Raw genomic sequence first — 25,377 nt, 5'->3', positions numbered from 1 at the left:
CCAGGTAGGTGGCCAGTGCTCCCTGTATAGGCTCTTGTCTGAGCCCGAGAGAGTGGGCTGGGTGTGATCGGGGCCCTGGGGTCTGGGGCTCCTGCCAAGGGGCTCTTCCTGTGGCTGGCCTTGTGCTGAGGTCTCCCAGCCACACTGAGACTGTGAGTGACCCCATGAGCATATGGCGATGAGGAAGGGATCCCACCCAGGGCACTTGCCCGGCCTCCTGCCACCAGTCCGCTCAGGTGCGGGGTGGCCTGGGTCCTCCCTGGCTCGGGGTCACCCTTCGAGCCGGCTCCTCCTCTGCTGGCTTATCTGTTTGTTTTCCTTCCCCCCGCCTGCCCGCCACCCGCCTGGGGTTTTGGCCTCCATTGTACCTACACGCAGGCGTGCCCACCCTGGTGAGGGCTGGAGGTCCATCAAAGGGCTCCTGGGGGGGGCCTTGTGCGCTGTTCACAAGACAGTAAATAAACAGCCTGGGCTTCTGCTTGGCCCATGGTGCCACCTCCTGCTGCGCCCTGCCCCCCTTACCCCGCTTCCCCCCCTTGGAGCCCTCAACCTTCCAGGGAGAGGTGGCCCATTTTAGAGCTTGGAAACTGAGGCTCTGAGGGGCTGAAGTGACTTGTGCCAGGTCACGCAGCCGGCCACGCCTTCCATGGTGGCAGGTGTCCTCCCATCTTACACATGGCCGGGCCAGTGCCCAGAGAGGTTGGAGACCTGCCCAGGGCCACACAGCTTGTGGGGGCAGAGCTGGGCTTTGAGCCCAGGCTTCTGGCTCTAGAGTCCATGTTCCTCCTGACCAGTCAACAAACATTTAATGAGCACTTGCTGTATGCCAGGCACTGTCTAGGTGCTGGAGATGCAGCAGACCAGGCCAGCTGCAGAAGTCCCGGTCCGTCCCAGGACTAGACTCCACTAGAGGCTATGCTGGGGGCAGTGGGAGGGACGTGCGCTTGGGAGGGAGGGGTGCAGTCCGCTGCATCTGCCCGCGAGTGGGTGGGCAGGGCCGGTGGGGAAGGGTTCCTGGCAGAGGGAACAGCCCCTGCAAAGGCTTGGAGGCCAGAAGTGCTGGAGAGACCCCAGAGGCCTGGGGCGTGGGGGTCGGGGGAGTAGTAGGGCACTGGTGGGGGTGGGACGGGCAGGTGGGGGACCCTGTCAAACCTGGGACTGGTCATGTGACCTCTGTAGGAGGGAGGCTTGGGGGCTCAGGTCTTTGTTTTAGAAGGATGACCACAGATAACCCAGGAGGAGGATGGCTCAGAAGCCTGGGGCCAGGCCTGGGCCCATGGATCAGAGGCCGGGTGCTGAAGGGGTCACACTTAACGCTTACTGAGCCCCTGCTGTGTGCCAGGGGACAGAACAGACCCAAGATCCTGTCCTGGGGAGCTGACGTGGGGGGCGGGGCAGACAGGAAGCAGATGGGTGACAGCGAGTGTCAGTGCTGGGGAGAAACATGGAGGGAGGGGGGTTGGAGCTGTGATTGAGGGTGGGTGAAGTCTCTCTAGGGAGGTGTCCTTTGAGTCGAGCTGTGGGGAGCCGTGTTGTGGGGTCCCTGTCCTGTTTGGCACCGAGGTGGGCACCGAGGTGGGCGGGGTTACCCTGTCTTACTGACCAGGCAGCGCAGACCAGAGAGGCAGGGAAGCCGGCCCAAGGGCACACAGCACAGAGGCGGCCGAGCCAGGACTGGAACGCAGGGCACCCTGGGTGCGCAGTGGCCATTGCAGCAACAGCGGGGAGAGGGGAGGAGGGGGTGGGCACTGTGAGTCACAGGGAAGGACTTGGTGACCCCGGGGAACGTGGGGTCAGGGAGGAGGAAGCCGATGACTGAGGTTTGAAAGTCGCGTCCAGTTAAGTGGACAGTCAGTGTTCCAGGCAGAGCTGCTGGGAGGCCGTTTCCTTCCACCACAGGAAGCTTCTGGAAACACAATCGGACGAGTCTCAGGGCTCCTGGCGCTCGCAGCTTGGCGTGCGAGGCCTCGCCCCTGCCCAGCCTCGGCCGTCAGCCTTCTCCCCTGTGGGCTCTGCTTCCTTCACCGGGCTGTGCCCTCCACTCATCCTTCCTGCTCGCCACCAAGTCCCCGCCCCGGCAAGCCGCCCTCCCCTGCGTGCCCGGAGCTCCCGGCTTCTCCTGGGCATCACGCCGGCCTCGTGTTCTTCTGAGGCTCTTGTTGTCTGTTGTCACCATTGTGCTCGCGGTGCCTGGTCCCCCAGACAGGCCCAGCGCAGTCACAGGACAGCCGGTGCCGGCACCAGTGGCAGAAGGCCTGGCCCTGGCTGGGGAGACGCTGGTGGCTTCCTTGTCAGACGTGCGGGCCCAGAGGCCGGTGACCTGGTGGTCAGGGGCTCAGAGCCCGTAGCTTTCAGTCCACACTCCTGCCACTCCTGGAATGCCGGGTGACCTTGGGCAGGTGCCCGACCTCTGGACCTCGTTGATCCGTGAAGTGGCGCTCACAGACCATCTCGCTGGATCTTGTCATGTTAAATGGGTTAAATCCATGGAAAGTTCTCAGCTCCTTGCCTGGCCCTGAGCAGTACAGTGACTGCTCCACGACTGTTAGCTACTCTGAAAAAAAATAATGTTTTGGAGTCAGTAATCCACATGGATGATGCAAAATTCAAAGATGTTCCAGAACCTTCAGTGATTCTCCCTCCCAACAGGCCCCAGCCTCCGTGGGCTCTATTTTGTTGCTTTTTCACTTTCTTTAGTCAGAAGACACAGAAAAACTCTTCTGCATCTTTTGTTTTTTTCCTTGCTTAGTCTACCCAGAAGGAAGTTCCATGTCAGGAGATAAAAAGCTGTTTTTCTCTCTTTTTTTTCTCTCGTGCCTGCACAGGGGCATGGATGGGCCGTAATTTATTTAATTAGTCTCCCCCAGTGGGCTTTAAAGTTCTTTAGATCTGAGGTGTTCTTCTTACTGGGAAACTAGCAAGATTGTAAGGATTCCGTGGGCAAATTTTAATGGAGCGTTCACTGTACGTTTGATTCTGAGTCCTCGGGAGCCTGTCCTCCTATATGTGGGACCTTCTTACTGAGATTTAACTTAGATATCATAAATCGCCCCAGTCTTAAGTATACACCTTAAGTTTTTTTTTTTTTTTTTTTTTTAAAGATTTTATTTATTTTATTTTTTCCCCCCAAAGCCCCAGTAGATAGTTGTACGTCATAGCTGCACATCCTTCTAGTTGCTGTATGTGGGACTCGGCCTCAGGATGGACAGAGAAGTGGTGCCTCGATGCGCACCCGGGATCCGAACCCAGGACACCAGCATCGCAGCGCGTGCACTTAACCACCAAGCCACAGGGCCGGCCCACACCTTAAGTTTTTGTATAAATGCATGCACGTAGGACAGATCAAGATAGAGGATGTTGTCATCATTCCAGAAAGTTCTCTCATGCCCCTTCCAGTCGGTTCCCTCAGCGGGAACCGACTGCTCTGATTTCTATCGCCGCAGACTAGTTTTGTCTGGTCGAGTTCGTCTGTATGACTCAGCGAGAGAAACAAGGGCATATGTCGCCAAGAGGCGTGTGCGAGAGTGTTCCTAGCAGCCGTATTCGGACTGGCCCCGAACTGGAAAGACCCAGAGGTCCCATCAGCTGGAGAGCGGGTGAACGCACTGGTCCATCCACGCAGCGGTCACGGGTCGGCGATGAGAAGGAAGCAGCAGCATGAGGGTCCATGCCCGGAGGTTAACAGCCCCCGCAGGCCTCCGTGTCCCTGGCGGGCCTGGCGGCACTGTGAAGAGCGTTGCTCTCCTGGAGACAGCAGGCTGTCCCCTCTGGCGAGGGCCATGGTGAAAAGCCCACTTTGGGGTCTGCTGACCCGCACGTGGCCCCTTCTGTTTCGCAGCCCTGCGCACTCTGCACCCTGCGTGTAGCTCACCCCTCATTTCCCTCCTGAGAGAGGCCTTCCCTGACCATCCAGCCCCCAAGCCCCCTTACGCCCTAGTGTGTCTTCTTCGTCCCCACCCCTCATCTCGTGTGGTCCCCTCAGATGTCAGCGCTGGTGTCCCCGGCGCTTCCAGCGTGCTCGGTGGGCGTGAGTGATACGTGAGTGAACGAGCGTGTGACCTCATCCAGGTCACCTGTCCTCTCTGCACCTCGGTCTCCTCATCTGCCAAATGGGAGAATGGGATGCAGCTCAGGGAGTCAGGCCGTGTGAAGTGGGCGTGCAATGCCCCGTGCAGGGCAGGCGTGGCCACAGGCTCTGTCATCCTCAGGAACGTGGCTCCACGGGCAGCACCCGAGGTGTGGAGGGTTGACTGTGCCGCCAGGGGCTGTGGGCTTTGCCCCCTGGGGCTCACGCGTGTCCTGGGGGGGGGGGGCGTCTGCCCTGAGTTTCGGCCCCTCCCGCCCTCCACGGGTCTTCTCTGTCTAGCCTGTCCCCCGTCATGGCTGTCCATCTCCCGAACTGCTCTGGGCTCTGTCCAGTGTCTGTCCACCGCCGTCTGTGTCCTTGCCACCCCCTGGTCCAGCCCCTGCCATCGTGCACGTGGACCAGTGCAGTCGCCTCCTACCTGCCTCTCGACCCCCACCCTCTCCTCTGTAGCCACCAGAGGGGTCCTTTAAAGCCACACACCTTTAAAAGCACACGTGGTTATAATCTGACTGCCCCTAAACCCTGTTGGGTGGCCTTGCTCTAGAACGATGCCCAGCCTTGTGACCTCCAGCACCAGCCCACCCCTCCCGTCTCTGGGCCCATCCACTCGGGCTCTGTTGCTCGCCAGCAGCGCCCCCGTGGGGCCCTCAGAGCCCTGCTGCCCACGGACGGCCCCTTGTGTCACAGGCTGGGCTGGGCTTCCCCGCAGGGTGCGGGCCGACCGGTTGTGTGGTCACTGCCGTGTCTTGCACCCCGCCGGAGGAGGCGCTGCGTAAGCGTGGCGGGCCAGCCCACGGGCTGCTGGGGCTCGAACCCCCTCATGCATGGTGAGGGGGACGAGGGCGCACCTGCTCCCTCATTCCACCCGCTGGGTCAGCACGTTCCCCGGGATTCTGACACCCAGCCTGGGCTGAGAACCAGCGGCCACCTCTGGGGCCCTCTAGGGTCCCAACAGGGGTTCCCAACGTGGGTAGGGTGCCCCCCTGCGACACTGCGGTTGTCACAGTACGGAGGAGCGCCATGACACCAATGGCACTGATGGGGAACCCAGCACGCTGTTGTCTTGCCATTTACGACACCTGCCCAGCACAATTGTCCTGCACAAATTTCAGATAATCCAAACGTTTCTCTAGGTGCAGACCTTGTTTGAAATTCCCTGAGCCCAGAACCTTTCTCCATTTTACACGCAACAACAGAGTCCTTTGCGCAACTTAATCATCTCTAAAAATGCCATTCTGCTTGAGTGCCTGCCTGGACCCCTACTCGTTTTCTTTCCTTTCTCAATGGTCCAGGGTGGCTTCCGGTCTTCCTGCTTTGCACGAATCCAGGTGTATTAGCGTAAGTCCGGCAGGTAGTGCCTGAGTATTTCCATAGAGAAATACATGGGATATATTGTTGTATTAAACAGCCTTATTGAGGGATCATTTACATGCTAGGAAATTCACCCATCTCCAATGCAGTGACTTTTAGTAATTTTACAGTAAATATTAGTCAACATCCCCCCAGTCCAGTTTTAGAACATTTCCATCACCCCAGAGAGCACCCTCCTCTCTTTTTCCCACCCCGGGGCAACCACTAATGCACTTCCTGCCTCGATCGATTTATCTTTTCGGGACATGAAACACATCATATTTTGTCATCAACTACTTTCGTTTTATTTAGTCTTTATCTCATACCTATGGCATTATATTAATTTAAAACATGTATGTAAGGAATGTACTGATCTCTTTGGGGTCTGGGGAGATGGTACAGATGTTTGTCAAGGAAAGGGCCCTTTGGGCATGCTGGGCCGGAGCATTGTCACCGCCCTTCAGTCCAGGCCCTCCCCCGCCCCTCCGTGGTTTCAGGACCCTCCACGGCCAGAGCCTCCCCAGTGCCCCGCTGGGGCTGGTGTCTTTGCTGAGGTGGCCCAGATTGCAAGAAGGGATTGCCCCACCACATGTGGTCACACTTCCTGCCCCGCAGGCCAGCCTCGTGAGTAATTTCTGTCCCTTTCCCCTCCCACAGGGACTTCCTTCCCCGAGGTTCAGGAATCGTCACCCGGCGGCCTCTCATCCTGCAGCTCATCTACTCAAAAACAGGTACGGTGGGCGCCTTGTAGCTGCAGCAGGAAATGAGCGTGGGGCCAGGGGGCTTGTGATGGAGTCGGGGGTCCTGGGCCGTCCTTTGGCTTTGAATTCTCGTTTTCCCTGGGTGCAGAGGAGCCAAGCACGTGCACACGCACACCCACCCGGGCATCCTCAGCTGTGACCAGGCCGCCAGGTGCCGGATTTGTTTGCTATGTCGTAGATCACGTGTTTTTGCTGAACGCTTTCAAAATCAGTAGCAGACATTGTGACACGTCAACCCAGAATGCTTCCGTGTGCCTCCCCGTGCAGTAAGGACCCCCTCCTGCGGTCCGCAGAACCACACCCAAGAAGAGTGCATTCCTGCACGTTCACCTTGCTGGTTGCCCTTCAAATCTCTCCTGGCCCGTTTTACAGCTGCTCTGATCAGTTTTACAGCTGCTCTGATCAGTCCCACGCTACGCTCCATTGTCGCATCTCCTTTTCCAGCATCCCTTTCTTTTCTTTTCTTTTTTTTTTTTTTTTTTGCTGAGGAAGATTGGCCCTGAGCTAACATCCGTGCCCATCTTCCTCTATCTTGTATGTGGGACGTCTCCACAGCATGGCTTGATTAGCAGTGTGTAGGTCTGCACCCGGGATCTGAACCCACGAACCCTGGGCTGCCAAAGTGGAGCATGTGAACTTAACCACTACACCACTGTTAGCCCCCCCTTTCATTTGTTTTTAAATCATGACATTGACTTTTGGGAGGGACCTGCCTGTTGACTATAGAATGGCCCACCTGTTGAGTTTTTCTGTCCTCCCCTCAGTGGCCTCAGTTTCTCTTCTTCCCACACAAGTCTGACCTGACATGGGCACATCTCCCAGCTCAAAACCCACGTGGGCCTCCCCGAGAGCATCTCGCGTCAGAAGCTGGAAGGGTTGGGGGAGCCGTCGGGGGCGGGGCCTCTCTCTCTCTGGAGCCCCCGGGGAGGGGGAGGTGGGGGTCTCCGTGCTGCTCCCCCACTGGCCTGGAATATCAGCCCCAGCCGGTTCAGCACTGGTGTGCGCCAGCCTCACTGCACAGCGGGGTTAAACGCCCCCGCACTCGGCAGGCAGCTGCCACACCCCCATTTTACAGACGGGGGAACCGAGGCTTAGCCAGGTTACGTGCCTTGCTAGTGGGCGCCTGACCGGGATCTGAGGCCAGACCTCAGCCCAAGCTCTCAGCCGTGCCCGGTCCCGCCCTCTCCCCTTCATCTTTGACTCCGCCCCACCCACCTGCGGGGGCGTGGCTCCAATGAGAGGCGTCAGCGGATTGGTCCACCACCTCTTCTTCCTGAGTTCTGCCGTGTCATTGGCCAGCGCGAGCCAATGGGCTGCATCCTCTGGGTTCAGGTGTCCAATCTGCTGTGCAGAGCCCTGTGGCTCTGTTTCCCATTCGGCGGGTTGGTGGGGGCAGGGCTGAGCATCTGCGTCTTGAATGAGTTTCCTGGTGATGCTGATGTTTTGGCCTCGGACCGCACCGGGAAAACCTCTGCCCTGGTGGGCGGGGGCTGGTAGCTGAGACTGCTCGGGTTCAAATCCTGGCTCTGCAGCTTACTGCCTGTCTGGCCCCTGGGGAGGGACCGCTGCTCCCGGCCGTGTTTCCTGTCTGGACAGTGAAGATAATTATAGTACCCCCTCTGTCGGCCGCTGTGAAGCCCACGTTATTCAGGACACGCACAGCCCCTAGAACAGTGCCTGGCACACGCGAGGCCCTTGCTGAGTGACGCTGTCCCAGTGGCTGCGGTTTTGTGTTGCTGTTTGGGAACAGCTTGCTGGGAGGACAGGTTGGCTGGCTTCCTGCACTGAAAGGTCACGGCCGTGTCATGGCGGGAGGGCTCCACAGTGGCCGTCACCCAGCGGTGGTCCACTGAGTGCTGTGTGCCACAGGCCGGTGCAAGGACCATGGCTGCCGCCACCACCTTCCACCTGCCTTCCTGATGCTCCCGTTAGTGCTGAGGGCCCAAAGGGGAGACTTGGGGTGAGACCAGCAGGGAGACACGCAGGCCTGGCCCTCACCCCCTGGAGCGTACGTGGTGGGGCGAGGTGACCGACACCATCCGGGAGGCGGGTCCCACGGGGCTCCTCTGAGGAAGTGATGTGTGAGCTGAGACTGACAGGTGCGCTGGGCTGGGTCGGGGAAGGGGAAGTCGCCTTCCCAGCAGAGAGTGGTGTGTGTAGACAGTAGGCCGTGATGCCCAGAGTGGCCTGTCGGAGGAACTGAAATTCCTTCGGGGGGGGCGGGGGGAGAAGCACATGACAAGCGACAGCCCTGCAGGGACACTGAGGGCAGCGACTGTCAGGGCACACATCTGCCAAGTGTCTAACTGGATTAACATTGAAATCTCCATTCCTGCCACCCCCCCTTACAGGGAGGGATCTGAGGCTTCCAGGCTGAAGCTGCTTGCCTGAGTACACAGGGTGTCATTCTGAAATCCCAATCTTAAACTCACTCTTGGGGAGTGTGGCCTCAGGCCCAGGTGTGACTTGACCAGATCCTGTGGCCACTGGTGGAGAAGAGACCACAGGGACCAGTGCAGGGGGCCCCGGGGGAGGTGGGGACAGGGTGACAGCCGTGGAGATGTAGTTGGATCTGGTTAGGCTGTGGGTAGGGGTAGGGGTGGGGGCAAGGGGCCCAGGGTGTCCCCATGAGAGTCGCTCTTGCTGTGTCCCCACTCGCATACTCTCCTCCCCTGGCTGACTGCAGCCTTCCCAGTGCTGGGCCGGATGCCAGGAAGATAGTGCGAGCACCTGAGCGTCCCAGCCCTCCCTGAGCCCTGGTCTGGAGGGGGCAGACGGGGGATCGCTGTGGTCAGGCTGAGAGGGGAAAGCACAGGGCATTGTGGGAGAGTATGTTGGGCACTAGATCTACTTTGGCCAGGGGCCCAGGGAGAACATTCTAGACAGGGGCAAAGTCGTGGATGAAGCTGTGAGGGAGCCTGGGGAGGAGGGAGGCTGGGGCGGCAGGAGGCGGGTGGCACGGCCTGGCAGGTGTGGTGAGGGATTCAGGCCGTGGAGCCGGAGTGGCGTGCGGGCTGGGGAGAGACTGGCCCAGCCCACTGGCCACCTTGTGGAGGAGGGACAGGCGGGGACAGGAGGGCAGGCGGGGAGGCTGGGGAGAGGTTAGCCAGGCGCCAGGCGAGAGGTGATGGGGCCTGGCCCAGGGCGGTGCCGTGGGGGTGAAGGGCAGTCTACAGTGACCTCGAGGTGGGGAGTCCGGGCACCGGTCCCGGAGGCACTGAACAGCTGGGGGAGACGGGGTTGGGGGGAGGTGAGACGCCCCACTACTGGGAGGGGTGAAACTGAGCCCAGTGTGGGACGCGGTGATGGCTGGGGCTCACGGGGCCCTCTGGGGCTACATGGGGCTGCGTTGCTCTTGGAGATTAAACTTTTGTCCAGCTGGCTCTTAGGGACGGGACTCCGGAGCCAGGCTGCCACCCCTCACTGTCTGGGGCCTCGGGCGAGTAGCTTCCCTTTCTGTACCTTGGCTTCCTCATCTGTGAGATGGGGTAATAGTGGTGCCTCTCTCATGGCCGTGGCACCTCATGTGGCTGTGGCGTGGCCGCCCCCTCTTGGGGGTCCGGAGTCCAGGACACGGCCACGAGGCTGGGCCTTGGTCCTCCTCTCTGACGCCCGAGACGCCCGGTGGCGCCGGCTTCTCCTTGTCCAGACTGGTCTGGGTGAGCCATTACTTTTAATCGGCTGTTTAAAAATTACCTCAGACCGCAGCCACCAGGAAGTTTGGTGGCTCCTGAATGAACCCCGCTCCTCCTTGGGAACCAGCCCTGGGCCTCGTAGCCCTTGGTGTGGGGGCCTGGGGCCTCCCCTCCGGGCCTTGGCCTGGGCCGGTGCTCACAGGAGCCAGAGAGGGGCTGTCAGGACTTGGCTCCCAGCCTCCTTCTCGAGGCTTCTTGGTCCTCACGGGGCCTTGCTGGCGCCTGGGACCGCACCGCCTCCTGGTCCCCAGCTGCGGCCAGTCTCCCGCCTCGCCCTCAGGATCAGCTCGTCTCTTCCTGCCTCCAGGCCTTTGCCCTCACTGTGCTCCCCGCCTGGACCACCTGCCCGTCCTCCTCCTGCTCCTCCTCCTCCTCCTCCCCTGGGCGAGGACCCCCACCCCAGTCACTGCTGCCTTAGTCCCTCCTAACAGGACATCATCCTGTTCTTGCACTTGCTCAGTGGTCTCTCTCCCCCTGGGCGAATGTGCATGCCATGAGGGCAGGGACGCTGATCTGCTTTGTCCACCCACCACTCTCCCCTGTGCCCAGCACAGGGCCTGGCACCCATAGGTGCTCATCTGCATCAGTCAGGCACCTGGGCATGCTCTAGAGACTGCTGCTGTGCCCTTTCTCTCCTGGGGGCGGGGTTATCAACCACTGTTTATCCAGCACCTTCCCCGTGAGCCTGGCCCCGGCAGGGCCCTTTCTATAAAGCCTGCAGACTCCGCAGCCGTCAGGGTGTGCCCCGAGCTGCGGCCTGGCACCCTCTCCGATGTGGATGGTTTTTTTTTTTTCTTTGAGGAAGATCAGCCCTGAGTAACATCCGATGCCAGTCCTCCTCTTTTTGCTAAGGAAGACTGGCCCTGGGCTAACATCTGTGCCCATCTTCCTCCACTTTACATGGGACGCCGCCACAGCATGGCTTGACAAGCGGTGCGTTGGTGTGCGCCCGGGATCCGAACCGGCGAACCCCGGGCCGCCAAAGTGGAGCGCGCACACTTAACCACTGCGCCACCAGGCTGGCCTCCAATGTGCATTTTTTTCCAACACCACTAAGCAGTTGTCCAGTTCTCAGTGGACACTGACTGGGTGTCCTACAATTTATGCCAGTTCAGACATTACCTCCCTGGAGATGCTGTCAGATCCCACAGGTTAAGGGCTCAGTCCCACAAGACTGTACCCCCACCCTCAGATGCCAGTCGCAAGTGCAGATTGTCACCTGTGCTTCTGACCCACTGGCTATAGACCAGAGGTTCCCACAACCCTATCCTCAGGTTCGATTAATTTGCCAGAGCGACTGAGAGCTCAGAGAAACGTATCACTTACTGGATTCCCAGTTTATTATAAAAGGCTATAACTCAGGAACAGCTGGAGGGAAGAGGTGTGCAGGGCCAGGTCTGGGGAAAGGGCGAGGAGCTCCCAGGCTCTCAGGGCACGCCCTCTCCCAGCCCTTGACCTGCTCACCTACCCGGAAGTTCTCTGATCTCGTCCTTTTGGATTTTTATGGAGGCTTCATCATGTGGGTATGGTTCATTAAATCATTCGCCATAGGTGGTTGATTCAACCTCCAGACCTGTCCCCTCCCGGGAGGTCAAGGGGTGGTCCAGCCCTCTAATCACATGGTTGGTTGCCCTGGCAACCAGCCCCCATCCTTAGGTGTTTTCCAAGTCTCCTCATTAACATAAACTCAGGTGTGGTTGAAATGTGCTTGTGATGAATATCAAGACTCCTTTATAGCTCGTATCTCTTAGGACATTCCAAGGATTTGAGGACTCTGCCAGAAACGAGGGAAGACCACATACATATTTGTTATAATAAATGACAGTATCACGTCTTCCCGGTGGCAGCGTGTCCTAGAATGGGAGCTGTTCACAGCTTATCTCAAATCAGAGGGAGCTTGAGGACCAGAAGAGCTAGGGAGTTGTCACGTGCTTTGCCCCTTCTTGGGCGGCTCTGAGAAGTCCCTTGCAGTCGGATCCGTTCGACCATGTGGTACTTGGGGTCTCCCAGTGTATTTGAGCCTCAAGTTGTACCTCCTGGACCGCATCAGCCAGACCAGTGGGCCTGTCGATGACGGGTTTGGGGAAGGCGGACCCCACCTCCCACTGCCAGAGTCGCTGGTGGTTCTGCCCTTTGCTGGGTTGAGAATGGAGAAGGGGTGGGCTGTGTCCGTGAGGATCAGGGCAGAGCCCCTCCGGGAGAAGCACTGAGACCCCAGACAGCCCCGCAGGTTCCCCTAAGACGTGTAGTCGAGCCCTTTGTGTCTCCCTGCAGGCCCAGCACTGTGGAGTTGACTGCTTTCTCACGTCGTCCCCACACTGGGTTCTGTGTTGTCCCATTTCATTGTGGGCAAACTGAGGCGCTGAGGGAAGGCTTGGAACCGAGCTGGGCATGGCTAAGCACTCCCACCGCCCTCACTTCCTGTCACCTCCCAAAACCGTGTTGTGGTGCCTGATTCGCCCTTTCCAGACCTGAGGGACCAGGCTGAAGGCAGGTTGTCCCAGCAGAACCTCCATTTCACAGTTCTTGAGAAATGCCAGCTGCACGTGACCGGGTCTGCCTCTGGGGTGGGGAGGGTGATCGGACCTTGCCTTCTGTGCTGTGGGTTTCCTTTAAACAGGAGGCCTTGAGGGAAGGTAGACCTGAGGGGACCGTGGCCTCTGTCATGGGGCTGCTTCCTTGTGCCCCGACCCCCAGGAGGTGGTGGCATGCACTTGTCACCTTCCCTCTGGGGACACCTTCTCGAAGGGCCTGGGGGACGCCCAAGGTGGGGGATTTACCATAGTGGGGACCCGCTTGGGGGTCAGGGGAGTGATGTCCGTCTAGGCTGCAGCCCCTAATGCTTTGTAATAGTCACTCAGTAATGAAGTTTTACTGAGCAGCTACTGTGCACCAGGTGCCGGGGAGAGCAGGGACCAGAGCCGCGTCTCTGTTGTCTCGCAGCTCCAGTGTTAGCAGGGGACACCTGAGCATGTGGTGCATCGGTGTGATGAGTGCCATGGAGGAAGGGGCAGGGTGAGGGAGTGGGGGCACGGGGGCACGGGGGGTCAGGGAGCTTCCCTGGGGAGGGGCATTTAGAGCCGAGACCCGAATGAGGTGAGGAACAAGTCCTAGAGGGACGGCAGAACCTCTTTCTAGGAAAAACCCTGCAAGTGCGTTCACTGACCCCCGGTCAGGACGCGGGCAGCGCGCACTGTGGTGGGTAAGGGTGGCTGGCTCCCCTGGGTTGGCAGCGTGACTACTGGGCGAGCGCCTGCTCTATTATTTCATTCCTGCTGGGCACCGGGCCCTGGGCTGGGTCCCGTGGAGCCCCGGGGCCTGATCACACCCCCTGACCCTCCTCCCAGGGAAGCCTGCCTGGCTTGGAGTGCAGGGCGGGTGGCGTGTGTGCGTGGCTGTCCGGGGGCCGGGAACCTGTGGGACTGGCTTTATTATCTGTGCACGAGGAGGGGAAGGTTTGCAAACACTGCAGCCGGGCCGGGACAGAGGGACCAGCTCTGCAGCGGGAACTGGGACAGGCAGAGCGGGCGGTGGCTCGGCCTTGGCTGCTGGGGGCCAGCTGAGAGGGAGCCCTTCCACATGTCACAGGTGGTGAGCTCAGCCGTAAGGCCTCTGATTTATTCTTTGAGACAGTGGATCATTAAAAAATTATCGAGGCAGGCCCCGTGGCCTAGTGGTTAAGTTCGGTGCGCTCCGCTGCAGTGGCCCAAGGTTTCCAGGTTTGGTTTCCAGGCATGGACCTACACCACTCGTCAGCCATGCCATGGCGGTGACCCACGTACAAAATAGAGGAAGATGGGCACAGATGTCAGCTCAGGGCTGATCTTCCTCAAACAAAAAGAGGAAGATTGGCAACAGATGTTAGCTCAGGGTGGCTCTTGCTCAGCAGAAAAAACCAAAAAGCAAAACAATTATCTCCAGTACTCAAGTACATACAGGGCTGCAGAGCCCCAGGCTGAGCCCTCCCGTCCATTTCTCCTTTTATTCTCCTCGTGGGGAAGCTGAGGCACAGGGGAGCCCGGCCGGTGGGCAAGCCCCTGCCTCCTGCGTAGACGCCCCTGGGTCCAGAGCATCCTCAGGGCATGGGGAATGGTCGCCACTTCAGAGGAATGGCGGGCACGAGCTGTGTGCCCCCCCGTGCCTGCCTGCGTCATCGTGGGCTGGGCGGGCTGGCGTCAGGCCGGCCGCCCCCCAGGAGGTCCCTGCTGGCTTCTGGCGTGTTGGGGCTCTTTTCTGAGCGCCCGTGGCCCTGCTGTGACGCGGGTGTGCACTGTCCATCGTCCCCGTCAGACTGGGAGCCTGGCTGTGGGAAGGAGGGAGGGAGGGAGGGAGGGAGGGGACGACGGGTGGCCCCGCCACACCCGGTCCCTGTCCAGCCTCCTGCGTAGCCAGCTTGGTGGCCTTGGAGTCGGGCCACCTCGTGGAAGCTGAAGCGGAGACCATGTTGTCTTCCGGGGGGAGTCATTTAATTGTGTGCGTAATTATTGAGCACCTACTGTGTACCCAGAAGGAGCCCCATGGGTGGACAGCATAGATCAGATCCCTGCCCTGTCGGGCGGCCCTTCTAGCAGGGAACCAGAGAAAATACACAGCGTGACACGGTAAATGATATTAGTGTGCTCGAGGATGGTAAGGAGAGGGACTGGGGAGATTTGTCATGTCAGGTGAGAGCCAGGACAGGCCTCACAGAGAAGGTGACACCTGAAGGAGGCGAGGAGGGAGCTGTGGGGGCGTCTGCAGGCAGAGAGAAGAGCTGGTGCAAAGGCCCTGAGGCAGGCGCAAGCCTGGAGTGTGAGCAGGGAAGCCAGCGTGGCCGGGGGCCGTGAGTCGAGGTCAGAAGTTGGGGGGAAGGAAACTTTGTAAGGCCCTGTGGCATGTGGTGAAGACTCGGGCTTTTACTCGGGTGAGGTGGGAGCCGTGGAGTATTCTGAGGAGGGGAGGGCCAAGGTCTGGCTTTAAGTGGGTCAGTACTTGGGGAGAAAGCAGGCTTGGTGGAAGCTTTTTAACGTTGAAATGACCCTGGAATATAGCACACGGTTCCAGAGTAGCAAGGAGCCCAGTAAAGAAGACAGGAGGTGAGGGATGGGCCTGGCTGGCTCCCGAACCTTCCTCTTGGGCACAGAGGGTGTGGTTTCTGCTGCCCACTGACCCGCTGGGGAAGAAGCCGTGGCTTCCAGCACTGTCTCCTGCATGTCCTGCACCCACACAAACGGGAGGCTGCCAGCGCACACTGGGCTCTGGGGGGGGCCCCAGCTGGCAGGTCCTGGTCCCCATAACATCCATGGTGGCCTGGATCTGACGGGTGGAGCCCAAGACGCAGGCTGGGGTGCCGGGTGCCATGGAGTCAGGCAGGGCTCCCTGGGAGAGGCGACAGGCGGGCAGGGGGAGGTGGGGCAGGCCTTCCAGGCACCAGGCTTAGTGGGGCGGGGGTCTGGAGGGGAGAGATCCCATGTCATGGTCCCCAGGCGCTGTCCCATCTCGCATCCCCTGCCTTCCTGGAAGGGCAGTGGTCTCTTGTGGGCACTGAGCCCGGGGCCTTGAGCTGGGAGAGAACTGAGGTTTGCCGCGGGGCTGGAGGACTGTCCCATTGTTGGTGGTTGCTGCAGAAGAGCAGCCGCCTCTTGTCCCTGTGAAGGGCTGGAGCGTGACCGTCCTTGGGCGCTGGCTCAGCTGGTGGCGGTGGCGTGGGCGATCCTGGATCCCCCAGCTGGCGTCCTCATTGCCCCTGCTCCCGAGTGGCCAGTGCCCGTGCCGGGCTAGGTCCTCAGTGATCTGGGCCCACGGAGCCCCCTGGCCCCTGCAGCAGAGGTTCAGAGAGGTGACAAGCCTGCTGGTGGCCTCACAGCCCATGTGACTTGAGAGCCACTACCTGCAGCCAGGTTATCTGAACTCCATATCCCGGCCCCACCACTCAGCTTGGGCCACGTCACTTCACCTCTCTGGCCCTCAGTCTCTTCATCTGTGATATGGGCATCGTGGAGATGCCTAGCTGCTAGGGTGCTCGCTCGAGAGGAGCAAATGGGACCGCACGCAGGGCCTGGGCAGAGCCAGCACGGGCTGAGTGTTAGCCATAGTTTGTTAGATTACAGTGATGGAGGGCAGTCCTCTCGGCGCTCATTTCGCTCTGTCTCGTTACACCTCCGGGTAGAGATCCTAGACCTGCTGGGTTTTCTGTGTCGTGGGGCAGCATCTGCATCTCCATCCTTTCTTTTGAGGCAGCTGATGGTGTGTCTGTGCTGTAGTTTAGGTAGCCAGGTCTCCTGCTGGTAGACGTGGAGGCGATTTCCAGTTTTCAACTCTTAGAAACAGCACAGCCGTGCACGTCTTTGCGTCCCTGCGGTGGTCCAGTTCTTTGGGCTGTTTGCCAGCGTGACTGACTTCCCTCTTCTTTTAGCATCACTGCAGGAGCCGTGGTCTCTGAGCCTAGAAGGTCCCCCCTCTCAGCATTGACTATGAAAATTCAAACATAGGGAAAAGTTGAGGAATTGTACGCTCACTGCCTGTGTCCCTCGGTGAACGTTCCTTGTTCTTGCTTTATCCCCACCTGTGCTTTGAGTCTCTCCGGCTCAGTGACAGGACCAGCCCTGCCTCGTCAGTCAGTTTTTTGGTTCCTTTCATCTCAGCATCAATGTGCCTTTCAGACACCGCGGGCTCAGAAGGCGTGACGAGGCCTCTTACGTCCACTCGAGACCTTGCCCAGAAAGTGTTTCTCCTGAGGGGTTCACGTCTAGGTGGGGGCCTCTAGAGTAGCCAGGAGGGGAGGGGGGACAGCGAGCTGGGCTTGGGTGAGGCCGGCAGTGGCCGCTGCTCCCCATACTGTGAGGCGCCTTGGGGAAAACAATGAATGAGGCCCACGGATACGCACCCGGGGGTCTCGCCGAGCTGGAGAGCGTGGCGGCTCCAGGTCCACTCGGACAGCGGCTTGTGTCTTTTGACCGTGACCCGCAGCGAGGGAGGTTCTACGTTACGACCCACGACACAGTGTAACACTGGAGCAGAAGCTCCATCAAACATAACCACCCGCGCTCTGGGTGACGGATGTTGATATTTCCTCTTGTATCTTGTTCATCAAAAAAAAAAAAAAAAAGAATAAACGCTCATCACACCCACCTGTTGATTTCTTTTTTGGCTCATAATACGTCATGACATGTTGTTTTGCCAAATGCTTCAGGGGAACGTCCGTTCCACGGGGACAGGATCTTCGCCCGCTTTTTGCTCGTGGAGTCCCCGAGGTCTGGAATGGGGCTTGGTCTGTAGGAGCGCCCCCCAATACTTGTCACGAGAATCACTCTGTTGCTCCCCACATTCCTAGAGCGACTGTAGCTGATTCCTCACGCTCTCTCCTTGACAAAGCGCCTGTCCCTGAAGGCCGTCTGCTCTCCACCCGCTATCAGACCGTTTCTCTTTCTCATTTTGAGCATCTTTCTTCCTTTTTCAGAATATGCCGAGTTTTTGCACTGCAAGTCCAAAAAGTTTACAGACTTTGATGAAGTCCGACAGGAGATCGAAGCGGAGACCGACAGGGTCACGGGGACCAACAAAGGCATCTCCCCGGTGCCCATCAACCTGCGGGTCTACTCGCCACATGGTAGGTGGCACAGGCGTGGACCCGTCACATACGGGGCAGAGGAAAGCTGACTGGGCCAGTCACGGGTCGGGTCGGCCTCCCTCTCACAAAGAGTAACAGCCTGCCAGGAAGACTGTTGGGAGTGTTGGGGACTGGGGCAAACTGCAGCTCTATGCTCCTTTGCAGAGGGCAGCCACCACTTGGCTCCCAGGTGATGGTGGCCATAGTGACAGTAGCCCAAGACAGCCAGGTCTGCCAGTTCCCCGGGAGGAGCCAGAAAGCCAGACTTCTCTGCAAAATGACCTGATTTTTTTTTTTTTTTTTTTGTGAGGAAGATCAGCCCTGAGCTAACATCTGCCAATATTTCTCTCTTTTTTTTTTTGCTGAGGAACACTGGCCCTGGGCTAACATCCATGCCCATCTTCCTCCACTGTATGTGGGACGCCGCCACAGCATGGCCTGCCAAGCACTGCGTCGGTGCCCGCCCGGGATCCAAACCGGCAAACCCCGGGCCGCCGCAGCGGAGCGCGCGCACTTCACCGCTTGCGCCACGGGGCCGGCCCCGAAAAATGATCTGATTTTAAAACCACATCATTTAAACAGAGCAGCAGCCTGCGGCCGTGTACAGCCTCTGGCCTAGAGGCACAATTGCTCACTCAGCACTGGGGGAATATTCCAGGCGACTCTAACTCTTCAATATGGCTTCCTTGTAATGAGTTTTAAAATTAATTTTTGAATAAATGATGCCTATCCATGGCTCATATTAAAAAATTACGAAAGAGCCTACAGCAAAACCCCTCCCTGGCTCCCAATATTGCAAGTATATTTCGTGTTCTCCAAGTGATGTATAATGCATGTGTAAGCAATTATGAATATATACATGTGTATATCAGGGATGTGTGTTTCACCACTTGTACTCAAATTGTAGCATAATATAAAAATTGTTTGTGTCTCTTTGTATGAACGCATCTCAGAGTATGTTTCCTATGAGAGTATCATCTTCTTAAAAAGTTTTTAGTGGTTTCTTGGTACTGGCTGAATGGATGGGCTGAAATTTCTTAGCCATTTAGAGCGGTGCAGTCTGCAGAGGCACATGCCTCCCCTCCACTCCCGAGGGCTCTGCCGACCTTTCCCTCTTGTTTCCCTCCCAGTGTTGAACCTGACCCTCATTGACCTCCCGGGCATCACCAAGGTGCCTGTGGGGGACCAGCCCCCAGACATCGAGTACCAGATCAAGGACATGATCCTGCAGTTCATCAGCCGGGAGAGCAGCCTCATCCTCGCCGTCACCCCCGCCAACATGGACCTGGCCAACTCGGACGCCCTCAAGCTGGCCAAGGAGGTCGACCCCCAAGGTAACCACCAGGCCCCACAGCACTCTCTTGCAGGCGCCTCAGAGCGTTGCAGCTTGCCCGGCATCCTTGATGCCAAGTCAGGGGTGTTCCTGTGGCCTCTCTGGGAAAAGGCCTCCTGGGACATAGCTTTGCCTTGAGGGCCGGCCGTGCAGGAGGGCGTGCTCCGGGGGCCGTTGTGGGGTGTTGGGCATTCCTCCTTGGACACGACGGCCCCCACTTTGCCCGCTCAGGAAGCTAGTCTGGGGGAGTGGGAAGAGCCCAGCCCTCCTAGGGCACAGATGTGAGTCCAAATCCTGCCTCTGGAAGTTACTCACCCACCCCAAGGCTTGGCCCCCCGTCTGTTGAAACAGGAGCAGCAATCCCAGCCTGTAGAACTGTTGAGAGGACTGGGGATATCTCCGTAACTGCTCAGGGGCCAGGCAGGGAAGCGGGGAGAGTGACAAGTTAATGAAGCGAGTTGGGGCAATAGGGAGTGGTGGAGACTGTGGCGTCTTTGGCTCAGGGCATTCTGGGTAAAACTTTTCCAGTGGCTGTTTATTCAGCAAATGTCAGTTAAGCACCTGCTGCGTGCCAGCCTCTGTTTTGGCCTTGGGAACCCTGCGGGGGACAAACCTGACAGAGTCCCTGCACTGGGGAGCTGATATTCCAGTGGGGGAGACAGAATCCAACAAGGAAATAAGCAAGTGGGATAATTTCAGGTAGAGGTGAGCGCTGGAAGGAAACAGAACCCTTTGAGGGTGACTGGGGTAAGAGGGGGTCCGGGGCCGATGTGAGGTTTTAGGCAAGATCAGGATGATGGAAAGAGCCAAAGTCCAGGAAAATGGACAGTGGATGCTAAGTAGGCTGGTGGGATTTGAGCCTGGGGTGCCCAAGACACAGCGAGGAGGCCAGTGTGGCGTGGCTGGAGCAGAGTGAGCCAAAGGGAAGACAGAGGGGCCGAGGCTGGTGCATCGGGCCTGGTGGGCTGCCGTGGGGCTGGGCATGCTCTGAGAGCTGTGGAGTTTTAGTGGAGTGTGACACACACAGGAATACGTTTTGCAAAGTGCATTCCGACTGCCTGATTCCACAGTGGTTTGGAGGGAGTGGGGACCAGTAAGGAGCTGGGGGAGACAGGCTCTGTGGCTCACGCTCCCCATTGCCAGCCCCGGGTCAGGCCCGGAGGGCGGTCCCCACACTGGACTGCGAGCTCCGCAGAGTCCAGGGCTGAGCGCTGACCATCCTATCCCGTGGTGGACAGGCCGTGTCAGCTCCCCCCAAGGTTATCCCAGGTGCACTTTCCCGGGAGGGGCCGGCCCTGCCCACAGCCCCCCACAGCCTCCCTGCCCACAGCCCCCCACAGCCTCCCTGTCCCCCTGGTCTGGTCCCACAGAATGGGGTGTGACTGTGACAAAGACACGGCAGAGGCTTGATCAGGCAGTGAGAAAATCTGAATGAATACGATTAAGCATCATTCGTGAGCTTGATGCTGGCATTCTTCCTTAAAAAAAATATTTTTTTGCCTTCGAAAGTATTCCTTTTACAATGTCACCATTGTAAAATATAGAACCTAAAAAGTACTAGCCTCTCTTCCCCTGCAGAGGTCGTCGTGGCCACTCTCAGCAAATATTTTTTCGGAGTTCACATTTTCAAAAACGGGGTGATCTTTTTTTATTTTCCTGTAACGCGTGTGTGTTTTCCTCTTACCGCGGGGACATAGGTGCGTAGCCGTCCGCCAGGCGGCCCGTGTTGCTTTGTCTTTGTTCTTGAACGGTTGGGTTGTTTCTGGTCTTTCAGAAACCATGCTCCAGTGAGATGGGACATTCCCAATAGAGTCCACGCCCCCAGACCCCCTCCCCAGTCACGCCCCTCTGCCCCTCCGCCTCTCCCCTCCCTGCCCCGCACCAGCTCTGTGGGTATTCACAGCTGTGGCTCCTTTGCCCTCCGAAAAGGTGATGCCAGCTCACACTCTCACACTTCTCTCTGTCCCCTGTATGTCACACACACACACACACACACACACACACGCACACACGCTTTGCTGGGGGGGTTCCCTTGGTTCTCAGTGACTGGGGAGAGGAGGAATTCGATGGGGTGGTTTCCAGAGTGGAGTTTTGGCCATTTAGGTGAAAGGTAATTCTAGAAACAGTCGCCGCTGGTTTGAATGTTACGTTGGGACTGCGCATGCGGCTCAGAGAGCGCAGCACGGAGCCTCTGACCTGGGATTCCAGTTTCCATGGGGTTTCCCCTGCTGCTGCAGCGGCGGGCTGCTCTTGAGGATATACAAGTGACAGTGACAGTGGCCAGCGTTTGTTGATTGAACGTTTGTCACGCACAGGCTTATCCTCGTGGACAGCCCCCTGAGATTGTGCGGTTATGTCTTCATTTGACGTGAGGGAAACTGGGGTCCAGGCAGGTGACGCTATGGCTTGTCCCAGGCCACACGACCTGGAAGTAGGGTCCCAGTTGGACCCCAGGTGGCCGGAGGGGGCCAGCCATGCTCCTTCCTCCTGGTGCCCTCTGACCTCTGGGCTCTTTCAGGCCTGCGGACCATCGGCGTCATCACCAAGCTGGACCTGATGGATGAGGGCACCGATGCCAGGGACATCCTGGAAAACAAGCTGCTCCCCTTGAGGAGAGGTGCGGCCGGGGGGCGCGTGGGGCCACAGGGCGGGGCGGCCGGGAGGCCACGGGAGCGGGGGGGCTGGGGGTCATAGCACAGGGAGGGGAGACCTGGGGGGGCACAGGGCCAGGGAGGGCAGGAAAGATGGGTGGGGCTGAGCGGCACATTTTGAAAAGACTCTTTGTTTTTGTTTTATCATTACTGAAATCCTGGCAGATGTTCCCATACATTGACTGTCACCCGTTTCCCCGCTGCCCCGAAGTGACTGCTTTCCTGTGCCACCCTAAACCCTGCTCACTTGTGTTTTCCTGAGGGAACATATGTATCGTTTTCTGCTGATGTGCACACATTCAGTTTTCAGTTACACAGTTCACACCTGCTCGTGTTTGGACCATCAGAAAACAAATGTATAGAAAGAAGAAACCAGAATCAGCCACAGCCCGGCTTCCCCCTGAGAGCCGCTACTTAATACTTTGTGGCCCCCCTTCTAAAGAGTTCCCCAGGATTTGTAACCTTTATTGATTTTCCTACTTGCTTTCTATTATGAACATTTTCAAACGTTCTGGAAAGTAGAGAGGGCATTGCGAGCGGCCCTCATGGACCCAGCCTCAGTGGTTATCGACACACGGCTGATCTTGAATCCCCCGCATGAGCTCTCCTCCTGGTGGTGTTTTCTTCGTGGGGGATTATAGAGAAATCCTTGGCCTCGTGTCCGACTCCTAAGTTTCTATTCAGACAGCTCGCCTTCCCGCTCCTCTGTTTTTTTTCTGTACCATTTATTTCTGGAAGAAACCAGATCATGTTCACATTCAGGATTTGGCCAGTTGTAGTTCCCTGTAGACTGATCATTAGATCTAGACAGAGGCCTGATTAGGCTCAGGCTCCGGTTAAGGCTCAGATCTTCTGACAAGAGAAGCCTAAATGTTTTCATTTTCAAAAAATGAGAATAGCAAACATTTAGTAAGTGTCTATAATGTGCCAGGCACTGTTCTGTGCTCCTGATGTGTGAGAGCCCATTTAATCCTGATCACAATCCAAGCCGGTGGCTCTCTTCTTATCCCCATTTGGTGGATGAAGAAACTGAGACGCAGAGAGGCTGAATCCCTTGCCGCAGCTCGCAGAGCTCACGAGTGGCAGAACTGGTTTTGCACACCAGCTCTCCAGCCCCGTGCTGCTTTCTGACCTGGTTTTCCGTTTCACTGAGCAGAATATCAGAACATTGCCCCCTGATGGGTAAATATTCTTCAAGATGACTTCAGAAGGTCCTGTGGAATCCCTTATATGGGGTTGCATGGGCCATTACTCAATCCCCATTTGTTGGACACTTAGGTTGGTTCCCGTTTTTTACTGTGGTGCCGTGTTGGATATCCATCTAGGTTTTAATTTTTTAATTTTTTTTCAGGCCATTTCTTTTTTTTTTTTTTTTAAAGATTTTATTTATTTTTACTTTTTCCCCCCAAAGCCCCAGTAGATAGTTGTATGTCATAGCTGCACATCCTTCTAGTTGCTGTATGCGGGACTCGGCCTCAGGATGGACGGAGAAGTGGTGCCTCGATGCGCACCCGGGATCCGAACCCGGGCCACCAGCATTGCAGCGCGTGCACTTAACCACCAAGCCACAGGGCCGGCCCGTTCCAGGCCATTTCTTTGCTAATTGCTTCCCTGTTCTTCCCCATCCCTTCCCTCTGGGATCAGCTCTCAGCTGTGGGCACCTTCTGGCCCTCACACTTTGCCAGCACCATTTTGATCTTTTCTTTTGCTCCTTGGGGTTCCCTCATCAATGTCTGGTCTGGGATAACTGTGGGGACAACATTCAGACCTTGGATACCACCTTCCCCCAGCGCTGCTGAGCCATCGTGTGGTGAGAGGTGGCCCTGGATCAGGAGAGATGCGTCCTCAGGGGCAAAACCCCAAAAGCCGTGTGGCTGTGAGGGTTAGGGGCTGAAGAGCGAATCCGTGTCAGAGGTTTAAGAAGGAAGGGTCAGTGCTGGAGAGGGGAGCAGACCCCTCCTGTCCCTGAGCCCTGCATCAGCCTCCCTGACCCTGTGCTCCCTCGTACATATCTCAGGCCATCATCTTAGACCCCGAGGGACAAGCGCTGGGCTCAGCATTGCTGCCCGAGTGGCCGGATGCCATGGACCTCCCCAGCTGCCTTTCTCCCCACTCGCTTATCCCCATCTCCCCTCCTCTGCCTTCCTGTCTGTCTCCAAGAAAGTCGACTCTTCCTCTCTTGTACGCTTACTCCCCACTTAGGACCTCAGACTCTTCCTCGGTTTTCTCCTCTCGCCCTGTGACTTTCAGAATCCCTCCAGCTGGATCCTTTTTCTTGGTTTGCAAAAGACACAAACTCTTGCACCTTTAAAGGATCCCAAAACCAAGCCAGCCGCCTCTCTCTGCCCCTGCTGTTCCCTTCTGCTCCTTGTGGTATGGGTGATAGTGACTTTGAGATCCACACAGATCTGGGTCCAGATCTTGGTTCTCCTACGAATCCTCTCTGTGACCTTGGGTAAATGACATGCCTTGGTTCCCTCATCTGTAAAATGGACATAATGACAGATTTGAAGTAGATGAAAAGCAGTCGCCTCAGCACAAGAGTTGGCAGGATAAAGGGCAGGCGGGTGCTAATTATGTGAATAACAATGAATAACAACAACCACATCTATTTACGGAGCACCTGCCACGTGCCGGCCACTAGGCTGAGTTCTTATTCCCACAGCACCCATCCCTACACCCGTACTGCTGGGTGCCTCGTGTCCACGCTCGGGGGCTCCTGGCTCTACTGGCTTTTTGAACGCCACCTCCCTACCCTTCTCCTCTCCCATTTCCTATATGGCCAAATATTGCAGGTTTTTTCTTCGAACTAGCATTTTTATCCTAAAAATAGTTTTGCGTGTTTAAAAGAAATTTCAGAATTTGACCAGAGGCTGTCAATTAGGAGGCTGTCTCCCAAGCCCCATTTCTCATATGTCTTCACAGTTAACTGCTCCTTGCATTTCATTCAGAAAAATTTAACACAACTAGAATCATTTTTAAAACTTACCCAGGGGGCCGGCCCAGTAGTGTAGTGGTTAAGTGCCCGCGCTCCGCATTGGCGGCCTGGGCTTCGCAGGTTCGGATCCTGGGCGCGCACCGACACACTGCTTGGCAAGCCATGCTGCGGTGGCGTCCCATATAAAGTGGAGGAAGTTGGGCACAGATGTTAGCCCAGGGCCAGTCTTCCTCAGCAAAAAGAGGAGGATTGGCAGCGGATGTTAGCTCAGGGCTGATCTTCCTCTCTCTCTCTCTCTCTCTCGCTCTCGCTCTCGCTCTCTCTCTCTCTCTCTCTCTCACACACACACACACACACACACACACACACCCGGTTTCCTTCAAGTACTTCTGTAGTGTCATGCTTTATGTGTAAACCTGCGATCCCTCGAGAGTGGATTTTGGGAGGTATCCGTCTTCATTGCGCTGCCAGCAGCGACCGTGGAATAATCCACCTTTCCTCCCGCTGAATTTGGAGTGTTAACCAGTAGTTCCCACCTGCTGCTGGGCGAGGTTCCCTTCGTCTCCCTGGACCTCCATGCCCCAGGATACCCGACCTTTTCAAATATAAGGGCTTTATAGTAGGCTTCAGTGTCCGGCAAGAGTAGCTGTCCCTTGTTGCCCTGCCTTTCGAGATTTTTTCTTACCCTTCTTTAAAGTTCCGTGTTTGGATTTCATCTTCCCCAAAGCTTTGCTCTGTCCCCTGTTCACACCGGGCTGGATGATCTCTCCTTTTTCCAGACCTTTACGTTGTTCTTCAGCTCGGCACTCTGCGTTTGCATCCCCTCTGCTGTTTCTGAGTAATGTGTACCCCTCGTGACCCAGTCTGTGGGGCCAGGTCCACGTCCATGCCTGCACCTTGCCCAGCCCTGTGCCTGGTCCGCAGCGGGCGCCTGGGCACCTTGGCTCTCCTGGCACTGGCCCGTCCTGAGCCTC

General features: G+C 57.4%; 1 protein-coding gene across 7 annotated transcripts in view; it reads left to right on the top strand.

The window, feature by feature from the left end:
• The window catches only part of DNM2 (dynamin 2), an 85,977-nt gene that overhangs the window by 23,188 nt on the left and 37,412 nt on the right, over positions 1-25,377 (top strand). For all 7 annotated transcript variants that reach the window (XM_087425465.1, XM_087425464.1, XM_087425461.1 and 4 more), the window contains exons 2-5: positions 6,095-6,168; positions 17,332-17,481; positions 18,612-18,815; positions 21,333-21,431. In XM_087425465.1, coding sequence (XP_087281591.1) covers positions 6,095-6,168; positions 17,332-17,481; positions 18,612-18,815; positions 21,333-21,431 — 527 coding nt within the window. The remainder of the gene's footprint in view (positions 1-6,094; positions 6,169-17,331; positions 17,482-18,611; positions 18,816-21,332; positions 21,432-25,377) is intronic.

This window comes from Ceratotherium simum, chromosome 39, assembly GCF_057802395.1.
Source record: "Ceratotherium simum simum isolate JZ-2026a chromosome 39, ASM5780239v1, whole genome shotgun sequence".
NCBI lineage: Eukaryota > Metazoa > Chordata > Mammalia > Perissodactyla > Rhinocerotidae > Ceratotherium > Ceratotherium simum.
This window is presented reverse-complemented; position numbering and strand designations above follow the sequence as displayed.